Source organism: Salvelinus namaycush, chromosome 26 (genome assembly GCF_016432855.1).
Source record: "Salvelinus namaycush isolate Seneca chromosome 26, SaNama_1.0, whole genome shotgun sequence".
NCBI lineage: Eukaryota > Metazoa > Chordata > Actinopteri > Salmoniformes > Salmonidae > Salvelinus > Salvelinus namaycush.
The window spans coordinates 20823941-20837072 of NC_052332.1; the positions used below are offsets into that span (position 1 = coordinate 20823941).

Here is a 13132-nt window from a genome sequence, read left to right on the forward strand (position 1 = left end):
CCGCCAAAATAGTGTTAAACTAACACTTTTTAAAGTGTTGATAAACTAACACCTCAAGAGTCCCTAAAACCATGGATGTTGCAAATTCCGACTACCATTAACATTTTATTGGCGCTGATGCTGTTACACAATCTCAGTGTTAGGGAATTAACACCTGTGGTGTTACAGTAATTTGTTTTTGCGTGTTTTTTGTTTTATCAATGTACGGTTTAACGCCTTATTTGCATATTTATTTCCCAGGTTGCCTTTCGAGTGAATTTTAGAGGTACCTGTACCACACATGACTGTGTTTGCTAGTGACAGTGACATGTTTGTTGCAATCAATGGCTGTCATTCCTGTATTCTTCACCAAATGAGTCCCTAAGTTAATATTTTATCATTAAAAAAAATATTTATGACAATCCATTACTTTTTTTTGACAATACCATACTTCGACAGCCTAGTTTTACTCACAGTGATTTGAAACTCCTGGTTTACATGCCACATCGGCAAGTCATATTATGCTGGCTTGCAAAGTGTTCTATAATTCCTATTGGAATCCAGTCAGAGTTAGGATACGCCCTGACCTTAGAGATCTTTTTTATGTCTCTATTTTAGTTTGGTCAGGGCGTGAGTTGGGGTGGGCATTCTATGTTTTGTGTTCTATGTTTTCTGTTTTGTGTTGCTGCACCTGACAGAACTACCCACCACCAAAGGACCAAGCAGCGTGGTGAAAGGGACTCCTGGACAGGTGAGCAGTGCTAACTGGAGTATGAGACAACCTGGGAGGAGATAGAGAGGTGGTCGGTCGACCCAGAGAGAGTGCCGGAGCCCGCCTGGGATTCTCTAGAACAGTGCGAGGAGGGATACTGGAGAATGGAGTTGGCGACACGAAAACGGCTGGCAAGGAAGCCCGAGAGGCAGCCCCCCCCAAAAAATTGTGGGGGGCACACGGGGAGTGTGGCAGAGTCAGGTAGTAGACCTGAGCCAACTCCTCGTGCTTACCGTGGCGAGCATGGGACTGGTCAGGCCCCGTGCTATGGGGTGATGCTCACGGTGTCGAGGCGGAGCATTCACAGGCCGGTGTGCTCGGTGCCAGCGTCCCGCATTTGCCGGGTGGAAGCTGGCATCCAGCCAGAACGAGTAGGGCCAGCTCTGCGCTCGAGACCGCCAGTGCGCCTCCACGGCCCAGTGTATCCGGTGCCTCGGCCCAGGAAGAGGCCTCCTGGATGTCTCCCCAGCCTGGTGAGTCCTGTGCCTGCTCCCAGAGCCAGGTCTCCTGTGTGTCTCCCCAGCCCGGTGAGTCCTGTGCCTGCCTCCTGTCCGGAGCTGCCAGAGTCTCCCTCCTGTCCGGAGCTGCCAGAGTCGCCCTCCTGTCCGGAGCTGCCAGAGTCGCCCTCCTGTCCGGAGCTGCCAGAGTCGCCCTCCTGTCCGGAGCTGCCAGAGTCTCCCTCCTGTCCGGAGCTGCCAGAGTCGCCCTCCTGTCCGGAGCTGACAGAGTCTCCCTCCTGTCCGGAGCTGACAGAGTCTCCCTCCTGTCCGGAGCTGCCAGAGTCTCCCTCCTGCCCGGAGCTGCCAGAGTCTCCCTCCTGTACGGAGCTGCCAGAGTCTCCCTCCTGTACGGAGCTGCCAGAGTCTCCCTCCTGTCTGGAGCTGCCAGAGTCTCCCTCCTGTCCGGAGCTGCCAGAGTCTCCCTCCTGTCCGGAGCTGCCAGAGTCTCCCTCCTGTCCGGAGCTGCCAGAGTCTCCCTCCTGTCCGGAGGTGCCAGAGTCTCCCTCCTGTCCGGAGCTGCCAGAGTCTCCTTCCTGTCTGGAGCTGCCAGAGTCGCCCTCCTGTCCGCTGCGAGGGTCCCCAGTCCGAGGCGAGGGTCCCCGCTCCAGAGGCGCAATCTAAGTGGACCAAGCTTAAGGTGGAGCGGGGTCCACGTCCCGCACCAGAGCCGCCACCGCGGATAGATGCCCACCCAGACCCTCCCCTATAGGTTCAGGTTTTGCGGCCGGAGTCCGCACCTTTGGGGGGGGGTGGTACTGTCACGCCCTGACCTTAGAGATCCTTTTTATGTCTCTATTTTGGTTTGGTCAGGGCGTGAGTTGGGGTGGGCATTCTATGTTTTGTGTTCTATGTTTTCTATTTCTGTGTGTTTGGCCGGGTGTGGTTCTCAATCAGAGGCAGCTGTCTATCGTTGTCTCTGATTGAGAACCATACTTAGGTAGCCTTTTCCCACCTGTGTTTTGTGGGTAGTGTCACGTTCTGACCTTTATTTCCTTTGTTTTGTCTTTATTTAGTATGGTCAGGGCGTGAGTTGGGGTGGGCAGTCTATGTGTGTTTTTCTATGTTGGGGTTTTGAGTTCGGCCTGGTATGGTTCTCAATCAGAGGCAGCTGTCAATCGTTGTCCCTGATTGAGAATCATACTTAGGTAGCCTGGGTTTCACTTTTGGTTTGTGGGTGTTTGTTTCCGTGTGAGTGTTTGTTGCCACACGGTACTGTTTCGGTTTCGTTCATGTTCACATTTATTGTTTTGTATTTCATATTGTTCAGTTTATGTTTTAAAATAAACGTTATGGACACTTACCACGCTGCGCTTTGGTCTTCCGATCCTTCAAACTTCTCCTCCTCAGATGAGGAGGAGGACAGCCGTTACAGGTAGTTATTTTCTGTTTAGCTGGGTTTTTTTGCCTGACAGAACTGTTCGCTTTCGTTCTCCTGTTTGTTGTTTTTGTTCGATTGGTATTTTAACACAGTTCACCACAGGTGGCGTCAATTTAAATCCTCTAGTGATAACCTCACTAGAATCAACACTCAGATATAACACTCACAACACTTTTTACCTCAACACTGAGATTTAAACACCTGCCAATTCGCTGTGCAGGCTGGAGAGGAGCTCTGACTGAGTGGTGAGGGTCTCACAGCAACAGCAATGTTCAATCAAATGGACACTGTTGCAAACTGCTAATGGGAGGAAATTATATTAATCATGTGCTATGGATGATTTTGCTTAATTCTTCCAAATGTGTATTTATTGTGGGGGGTCTTCATAACCCCAAGTGGGTATGAATGTTTTCATGGCATATCAGAATTAATATTGTTTTGTTCAATCTGCATGCCTTGTCTAAGTAGTTCCATTACCTAACCTGTACACTTTTGCTGCACAGGATCAATGCCGTGGTTGACTATGAGTGAATGATTTCCAGCGATAGTCTCTAATTGTTTGCTATTAAGAGGCCTACAGGTTTACTCCAACTGCAGAGCAAATAACTGACTCAGTCATATCCGTCTCATATCCAGACTTCTAGGAAAAGGTCTGCGCTAGAGCTGAATCAACAGGCGGAGGAGAACACCAGGCAGGGCCAGAGGTGAGATGTATTAGCTAGCTACACCCCTAACCAAAGGCCAAACTCACACAGTTTGTGCTAGCTACATTTTACCAGAGGAGGAAAGGGGGAAAACATTTAAGTGACTTATTTATTATTCTTATTTTCAATGACAGCCTAGGAACAGTGGGTTAACTGCCTTGTTCAGGGGCAGAACAACAGATTTTTACCTTGTCAGCTCGGGGATTCGATCTTGCAACCTTTCAGTTCCTAATCCAATACTCTAACCACTAGGCTACCTGCCGCCCCGATAGAGTAATTAGCAGCAGCTTAGGGTAAAAGTCATTTAAAAGATTTCACATTATTCATTTCCAAATTATTCATTTTCTGCAATGCATTTAATCATATTGAATAGAGCAGCCTTCGGGAATATTTTACAGAACAAAAAGAAAATGTACAACACGTGAACTTAATCAGCATGTGTGTCCGTTCTTAAACTCACTAGTCTCGCATTCTCTCTCGACGGCTCTTTAAAAGCCGAGCCAAGGACAAAGCTTGTTATGCCTTCTGCTTCCATTCCTCATACACGCAAACACATTCTGAGCTGGACTCTCTCACAGAACATCTGTGAAAAATAGCTTCCACTGGAGCAGGTGGGGAAAAAGCTTAAATGTAACGCGGGTGCAGATTATCTGACATTTTCAGGATAAGAGGACTAGTCAGTGACAGAGTTCCAAATGAATCTTCTACGCAAAAACAAACATTCCACTGCCACAAGGAATCACCACCCATATACTGTAACACCAGCTCAAATGAGATATATACACTGTAGTAAAAATGTAAAATACAGAGGTGAGAAGCGTGACAGTCAATAAATTCCCTCTTTCATTCAACACATGCAAGTGTGTGAGATATACGTCATCAGACAGTGTATATGTGTAGTTTGATAATAGGCTGATGTTGTGGTGAGACTGTGGGCTCCAAACACAGACCCAGCTGCAGAGCAGAGAGAGTGTGAAAGGACTGGAGTAGTGAAAGGGGAGGGATACTCTCCTCCATATCCTATGTAAACAAGCTCAAGGGGTGGCCCTAAGAGCCCAATTACACGCACTTCTTGAGTCAACACAGACACAGAAAGGAGCTGTCATCACTTGGCCCTCGCAATAAAGCCCTGTGATTATCCCAGGTTTACTGCAGGCTTCGCAGGGCTGCTCACATCACAGCCGTCTGCGTTACTTCCTTCCCCTTCCACTTCATCCGTAAGCCTGCGACAATCATTTCTGACAGTTAATATTAATCCCAAAGTTTTAGATGGGATTGAGAGGTGACAACTGGACACTGGATAACACAGCCCGTATGCATTAATTACAGGTGTGTAGGAGGCTTACAACTGTGTAAAATTCTATTTTGTCTGGATTCTACAGAAAATGTATCAATGGGTAGCTTAAATTGATTTGGGAGACTAGCAGTGAAGATGTTGTGTTTTATATTTGGGCAATCTGTAAAACACACAGTTAATATATAAAGGATGTGTTTGTGTCTGTTTCTCTCCTTCTCCGGTGTCTCTCTCTTGCCCCTCCAACGTCCTGACGGGCTGTGGCCGATGAAGGACGGCACGGGTTGCTATGACTACTCAAAGGGCACGGACTGCACGGACGGCTTCAACGGGGGCTCTCTCTCCCTCTCTCCGTCTCTCCCTCTCTCTAAATAATGAGTCTTTGTTGATACAGTGCATTCTTAGAAACTACACTCTGGTCATGATCGTGGCCCTGGCAACACCAGCAACTTGTCAGATATCTCAGTGCTAATTTCACACAGATGTTGTCAGATTGTTAGTGTTGGCATTGTTATTATTGCCCCATAAAATATCTCTGTTCAGGAGTTTTTTGACATGCAATTTGGCCTTTGTAACTACTCTGGTACTCGTCAAGATCATATCCCCTATTTATTCTCCTCAGTCAGTTGATTTCTGCATTTTCTTAGTTAAAATGCAAGATCAAGGGAAATTGCAATGAAATACACACATGATGAGGAGGGAGAGACACAGAGAGAGAGGGTGCATCTCAGTAGTATAAAGTGAGTAGCTACATCCCCTCGTCTAGCCTACTCTCCATCTGAATCAATCCGGGTTATGGGTGGAAGCAATATTGTAGAAGCCATGAACTAAACACTCTGATTGATGCAAAAGTCCCCGAAAATATTCAAAACTAAAACAAAGTGCTGTTGAAGTTTTTGTTTTCTCCCAAGGCCCATTGTGTCAGATGAATATATGTAGACAGTGATTTTTAGGTAAGCAAAGATAACTCATGGTTCCTAAATACCACAATATCAATATGGCACAGCTGCAGCACAATCACAGCACAAAAGGTTTCTGTTCTGTGAGTCAAAAGCCTATTGTCTTTACAAATGCCTTGATAAATTGAAAATATATTTTAAGCTTACTGAGAATGTTTAGAGAAAACATTTTAATGCATAGCTAAAGCAAGCATATAGCCTATCCTTTTTCATTTCCATTTACCTTTTAGTTATGCATAGGTTAACATTATGATTGCGTTATGAAAATCTTCAAATTGCGAATGAACTTTTAATTTATATTAATGTGCAGGTAGTTCATTTTCTGAACTGCAATTTGTTTGTTGTTGTATTTATTAGTATCCTCATTACCCCATTAGCAGCTACTCTTCCTGGGATCCAACAGGGCTAAAATAATTACATCACAACAAAACACAACAACCACCTACATCATAAATAAAACAATACATCATACAAGGTATTATTTCATTATTACTCTATTATTACAACCCTGTAGCGCACTACAAATACATTTTGTAATAAGACCTTTGCTGCCATCTAGGGGTCAGCTGATATACTATTTTCCATGGGATGCAGCATCTGCACACATCTGCCCATGACTGTATATAACTGTAGGCTACTGCTAGAGATGGATACTTTTCACGGGTTCAAAGGATATGTCTTCTTACTGTCCTCATTTATTTTCATCCTGTTACTACAGGATGTAAGAGCATTGTATTACATTTCATGGAAGGCATGTCTATAAATCCTGCATTGCTCTCAAATGGCCCACATCATTTCATGATAAATGATTTGAGTTGGGATAATTGAATAATTCATTTTCTGGTACAGGATTTTAAGAGGTGTACCGTTTTTCAGAAAGGAGGAATCATCAAATGATGTATAATGCAATGCCCATGACATTAGAATAATATATTTTCTTTGCTAAAACTAGAGAGTGTTGTATTGTACTAATAAACCGACATTCCATTTTATACTAGCTACATTATTTAATACATGATCTTATGAAACTTAATTTCCCATATAACCCTGTATAAAATAATTCCAAACTGATTGACTAAAAATAACTGCCAACCAATTTGGGACCCTGTCCCAGATGCAGATGTAAGAGCCAATGAAAATAGAGGTGGTTGGAAAATAACGCTTCAATCCCACCCACAGTATTTTGCGCCAAATGGTACGTAGCATCATCTGGATATGTGTGCAATGAAAGTTCAACATTCGCTTTCTGCTACCATTTCTGTGAAGCCGTCCACACATACAGTTTGTTGCATACATTCGATAAATCCAACGTATGCACCACACATAACGTACCGCCTCTGCAACGCAATGCTGCTAGGCAAACGCAGCGTTCCATTGGAAATTAATGTACTTCTGATGTACCAAAATACTGTCGGTGTGATCGAGGCGTAAATATTACGTAAAGTTACGTCAACACCGCAGTCTCGCTACAGTAGCAGCAGCAGCACACCCACTAAACGCCCCTGTACCACGACAGATCTGACATTGAAACCAAGGTAAGATGTTATGCTAGTTTAAGATGTCAACCCAAGAAAACTAGACCTTTAGGATCATAGCATGTATATACTTGACTTTCAAAAACCACTCGATCATGAATTCTTACGTGACTGCTCCAAACTGGAAGTCACACCGCGATTTGGGGAGGCCTCCCACTGCAAGCTGCCTAACATAGCTCGCGCTAGCATCAGCAAACAACATGCCACGAGATTATCAATTATTCATTGTGTGTAGTACAACTGTGCAGAAATGCGTCGTCTGCATGCAAATAACTGACCATGCTGTTGTCATTTGCATTGGCCATGTAGTGACAGCTTGATTTGAGAAATATCCGTTATGCTAACGTTAGCTAACTTGCTAGCTAACAACAGCTAGCATTTAGCTAACATATTGACAGCTCAATAACACAAACGTCGCAGCATTCGTATAGCTAGGTAGCGAGCTAGTTAGTTAGCGTAGATAAGCAAGTAAGTCAGTAGTTAGTTAGATAAATGTGGTAATGAGAAGTGGTATCACTACTTGAAAGCAGGCTAGCTTCATCTGTTGAATGATAGATTGCTGCTGCTTGTGCTACACTCCCCTTAATTATATGACCAGCTAAAGTGCACTGTATCAGTTACAGTAAGTATACGTTTAAGTTTCGCACAGTGGAGTTTATTCTTCCAATGTTCCTGAGAGGTGACTCTGGTAACTAGAGTCTAGTAGTTCATTACTCGTGGTCAAAATGCAATGCACCATTAGAGGAATGGTAATGATTATTCAGCCATTTTAATGAGAAATCATGACAAAGCATCTTTACTCTGCTTGTTATAAGTTGTTAGCAATGCAACCTCTTTCCAACATAAGTAATTGTCATTGATACTTTGAGTAGTGAATAATTTCAATTTTTAATCCTCTCCTCACAGGTGTGAACACGATGGCGGCAGCTTTGCCGGCTCTGGACCCGGACCTGCTACGGGAGGTCCTGGAGTGCCCCATCTGCCTGGAGACTTACAACCAGGAGCAGCTGCGGCCCAAGCTCTTGCAGTGTGGCCACACCGTGTGCAGACAGTGTCTGGAAAAGCTGCTGGCTAGCACCATTAACGGCGTGCGATGCCCCTTCTGCAGCAGGGTCTCCCGCATGAGCAGCATCTCCCAGCTGGCTGACAACCTCACTGTGCTCAAGATCCTGGACTGTGCCAGCTCCTGCACCACCGCCGGCGCCCTCATGTGCAAGACCTGCCGCAACCGCCTACCCCGACAGTACTGCCTAGACTGTGGCACGGTGCTCTGCGACCTCTGCAAGGGTGAGGGCCACCAGCAGCAGGGCCACACCGTCCAGCCCATCCGGGTAGTCGCTGAGCAGCGCCGGAAGGACCTGGGTGGTAAGCTGGCATCCCTCCGCGAAGCCATGGACCACATCCAGAAAAAGAGGGCAGCTATTGACAGTCTGACAAAGAACATGCGGGTAAAGTACCGGGCAGTGCAGCAGGAGTACGCCCGGGCTGAGCTGCGTCTGCAGGAGGAGCTGGGGCGCCAGCGGCGGGCCTTCGCTGCCTCCATAGCCGAGGTGGAGAAGCTTAACAGTCAAATCCTGGAGGAGCAGACATACCTGCTTAACCTGGCCGAGGTGCAGGTGGTGTCCCGCTGCGACTACCTGACCATGCAGGTGAAGCAGAGTGACATTGCACTGTTGGAGGACGGAGGGGTGAAGGACGAGGAGGAGCTGGACCTAAGGAGCAGCCTGGAACTGCCTACTCTGATCAAGCTCCAGGACCCTGAGCTGGTGACTACGGAGCACCCCGAGGCCCTGGACGTGGCCCAGCTCACCACCAAACCCTGCACCGTCAACACTGATGAGGATGAGGGGATGCTGGAGTTTGGGGTTGGTGCCATGTGCAGGGCTGCAGGGGCGGTGGGGGACCTGTACAGAGACATTGATATAGTAATGCCTGTAGATGAGGCCGTGTGTGCCTCACCGGGCAGCTTTAAATCCAAGTCCATGGATGAAGGGGGGCCCTCCTCTCCCGGTGATGCCAGGGTTAGCTCGGGGCCACAGCACTGCCAGTTTGTAAAAAAGATGGGTTGCAAGGGTAACCTGCCGGGGATGTTTAACCTGCCAGTTAGCATCTGCGTCACCTCACAAGGTGAGGTCCTGGTGGCTGACCGGGGCAACTACCGCATCCAGATCTTTAACCGCAAAGGCTTCCAGAGGGAGATCCGCCGCAACCCCAGCAGCATCGACAACTTCGTCCTGAGCTTCCTGGGTGCCGACCTGCCCAACCTCATCCCGCTGTCCATCGCTATCACACCTCAGGGCCTTATCGGGGTCACCGACAACTACGACAACTCGGTCAAGGTATACACCACCGACGGCCACTGCGTGGCCTGCCACAAGAATCAGCTGATCAAGCCGTGGGGCATCGCCGCCATGCCCTCGGGTCAATTCGTGGTGTCTGACGTGGAGGGCGGCAAGCTCTGGTGCCTGGCGGTGGATCGCAACGTGGGTGTGGTCAACTACAACCGCCTATGCTCGGCCGTGCGGCCCAAGTTCGTGACGTGCGACGCAGCAGGCACCGTCTACTTCACCCAGGGGTTGGGCCTGAATATTGAGAACCGCCACAACGAGCACCACCTAGAGGGGGGTTTCTCCATCGGCTCGGTGGGCACGGATGGCCAGCTGGGCAAACAGCTCAGCCACTTCTTCTCGGAGACTGAGGACTTCCGTTGCATCACGGGCATGTGCGTGGACGCAAACGGGGACCTTTTGGTGACAGACAGCGGCAGGAAGGAGATCCTGCAGTTCCCCAAAGAGGGCGGCTTCAACGTGCTCATCCAGGAGGGACTGACGTGCCCTGTGGGCGTGGCCGTCACACAGAAAGGACAGCTGATGGTGCTGGACTGCTGGGACCACTGTGTAAAAGTCTACACGTACCTACAGAGGAGACGCTCCTCCACCTGCTAGGGGCTAAGAAACTACAAATCTAGTGTGTGTGTATGGGGGTGTGTGTAGAGACGGTGGTGAACTGTTGATCTGTCACTTTAAAATAAATGGCTTCATTCCAAACAACTCATGCTCTTCCGTGATCTGATCTCTGGTCAGTGCTTAGCAGGTCATATAATGAGCCCATATTCTAATCACTGATCCCTGGTCAGTCAGTGGGACTGGCTAGGAGCAGACTGGAACCAAGCCTGTGTCTATCTAACATTTGAGCTGCCTCGGTTGATTTTTATGAATCACAGCACTAAAGACAGCAATAATGCATCAGTGTTGTCACTTTGGGGGTGGGGGAAACCGGTATGTCAATCAACGTGTGAAATTGTTATATTTTAATTGATGTACTATACAAAAGAGGAGATTTATGAGAATTTCTAAGCCTAATGACGTGGCAAGAAAATAAATTGCTAAAATGAATTGCGCTTACAGGCCTTATCGGTTTAGAAGGAATGTCTAATCGAAAACTTCTCAAATGTAAAGGATGGGATCATGGACATGATCACTATAACCCAGCCATCAATAAAACGTATATCATGTAGTTCAAGTTGCTGACTGGAGTGTTGGACTCCCAGGGGGTTCCATCTTCAACCTACAAATGAGTGAAGTTACATGTAGACACAGATCTAGGATCAGCTTACCCTCCCTTAACTTGAACCATTAGTGGGGGAACTTCTTCCTATTCTGTAACTTCCAATCACATATCCAGGGATTGCATTGTGCTATAATAATGGACATCCTTTATTAATCTGAGGCAAAGAAAAAATACAGATGAGTACATAGGTGAAATTCTGGTAATTTATTGTGAAACCATGTTTTTTGAATCACCAAAGGATTTAAATGCAATATATTGTGGTAGACAGCATGCTAACCATGTCACTGCAATAGTCTCTCACTACAAAATCGTTTCTAAAATGATCACCACAGGTAGGCCTATTCCATGCTTAACTGACATATCACACTACTTATATTTTAAGCCTAACTGACAAATCACTACAGATATTCCAAATCTATTACATTTACAATATAAAAAGGCATAAAATGCTATAAAAATAAAGTGTCCTTGTTTCAATGTGATGAACAGCAAAACTGTTGCTCTGTCTAAATGTGATTTCATTCACTGGACTTAACTGGAGAGATTCCTTTTCATGTAATTTCCTATTTCCTCTTAGTTAAAAAAAAATATATATATATATACACACTACTGGGTCTTCTTGATGTTCTGTTTCTGTGCATTATGTGTGTTGAATCAACCTATGTGTCTTTCAGAAGTTTGGCCTTCGGTGGAGGCAGTGACTTTACAGTATGTGTTACTATCGCATTAGATGAGTTTCTGCGTAACTTGAGTCTCAATTTCATGTTTGTAATGTTAATTATCTATTGAGTGCAATAAACCCAACATTGATCAAGATCTGCATGTTGTGGTTTCAGATTTATTGTAGATGACACTGGCTGTTGGGGAAATGTAAAATATGTGGGGTGACTGGTAGCCTAGCGGTTAGAGCGTTGGGCCAGTAACCGAATCATTGCTGGTTCAAATACCTGAGCTGACAAATTGAAACATATCTGTGCCATTGAGAAAGGCACCTAACTTTCTCCAGGGGCACCGTACTATTATGGCTGACCCTGAAAAACAACACATTTCACTGCACCTCTCCGGTCAACAGCCCTTTGTACTATAAGCCTACCTGTGGTAAATTCTTTGGAAGTATCTGCAGTGCAGCAAATGCATTTATTCAAAGCATGTCTCTTTGTATTCCAGTGTTTACAATGCATACTTTGAACCTATTTATTTGGTAAAACATTAAACATCCTTTTCATGCTATCCACAGCCCTCACCCAGTCAGTAACAGACCAATTCCATTGTGAAGTTCTCAGTGGTGCAGCATAGTACAGTACAAAAGCCCCTTCAGGTCTTGCCTCATTTGTCTGTTGCAGGAAAAACTGAATTATGAAATGCAACTGAAGGAATTCCGAGAGGCTATTCTCTCTGCTTTGTCTCAGGAGCAATGGCCACTTATAAAATCAGGAATCATGTCTGTCACGCTATGAATCATATCTCTACCTGCAGCATCCTGAACGTTGCACCATATTGAATAAGCCCCACTTTTGCTCTTTTGTCTGGGATTTAATTAACCAATTAAGACTATTGATAGTCCACTCACCTGGATTCCTGGGTCTAAATTGATCACTGATGGGACACCTGCATTACATGCAGCTTCCCCCTCTCCCTGCTCACCTTTCTGGTACTGTAGCCAGAGCTGCTGCTGGGCCTTCTTGCTGGGGAAGTAGATGGTGCAGCTGAGCTCGGAGCCGTACAGGGCCTCAGACACATAATGGCTGCCGTACTGCTGGATGAAGGACAGCAGCTCCTCTCTGGTGCTCTCTGCAGTCAGCGTCTTCAAAACCTTGGAGAAACCTGGGAACCGTGGAGGGGAAATAATATGGAACAAATTGAATTGTAGTTATAGCTGAAGCAAAAAAAAAAGGTTTTGTACGGCAGCCATTGACCTCCCGGGTGGCGCAGTGGTCTAGGGCACTGCATCGCAGTGCTAGCTGCGCCACCAGAGTCTCTGGGTTCACGCCCAGGCTCTGTCGCAGCCGGCCGCAACCGGGAGGTCCGTGGGGCGACGCACAATTGGCATAGCGTCGTCCGGGTTAGGGAGGGTTTGGCCGGTAGGGATATCCTTGTCTCAGTATGTAAATGTAATAAAATGTATGCACTCTACTGTAAGTCGCTCTGGATAAGAGCGTCTGCTAAATGACTAAAATGTAATGTAATGTAAATGCTATATGATTTACTGTATGTGTTTTCCGTGCAGTATGATAGTTTAGTAGTGGTAAGCTTTTAAAATAGTGAAATATATGACAGTAAATTGACACTTCATACCTGTAGACAAGGTGATGGCGCTGAGCTTGACTTTGTACAGGTTGCTCCTCACTCTCCACTGCTGAACCATGGGATAGCCCATAGCCTCATTAAACTGGGCATCGCCTGCAATGGACATAGACACATACACTGCTCAAAAAAATAAA

The 13132-nt window shown here is 46.3% G+C and overlaps 2 protein-coding genes across 2 annotated transcripts in view; one reads left to right on the forward strand and one right to left on the reverse strand.

Moving 5' to 3' along the window:
* Positions 1-13132, reverse strand: part of LOC120020998 (astrotactin-2-like) — a 521153-nt gene that overhangs the window by 115209 nt on the left and 392812 nt on the right. The window contains exons 17-18 of the mRNA XM_038964662.1: positions 12987-13091; positions 12336-12515 (exon numbers count right to left, since the gene is read on the reverse strand). Coding sequence (XP_038820590.1) covers positions 12336-12515; positions 12987-13091 — 285 coding nt within the window. The remainder of the gene's footprint in view (positions 1-12335; positions 12516-12986; positions 13092-13132) is intronic.
* Positions 7049-11507, forward strand: trim32 (tripartite motif containing 32). The gene is made up of 2 exons (XM_038965004.1): positions 7049-7121; positions 8028-11507. The coding sequence occupies exon 2, from the start codon at positions 8039-8041 to the stop codon at positions 10064-10066; it is 2028 nt and encodes a 675-aa protein (XP_038820932.1). The 5' UTR covers positions 7049-7121; positions 8028-8038; the 3' UTR covers positions 10067-11507.

Excerpts from the sequence above, each read along its gene's own strand:
- trim32 (XM_038965004.1), top strand. The coding sequence starts at position 8,039 with ATGGCGGCAGCTTTGCCGGCTCTGGACCCGGACCTGCTACGGGAGGTC.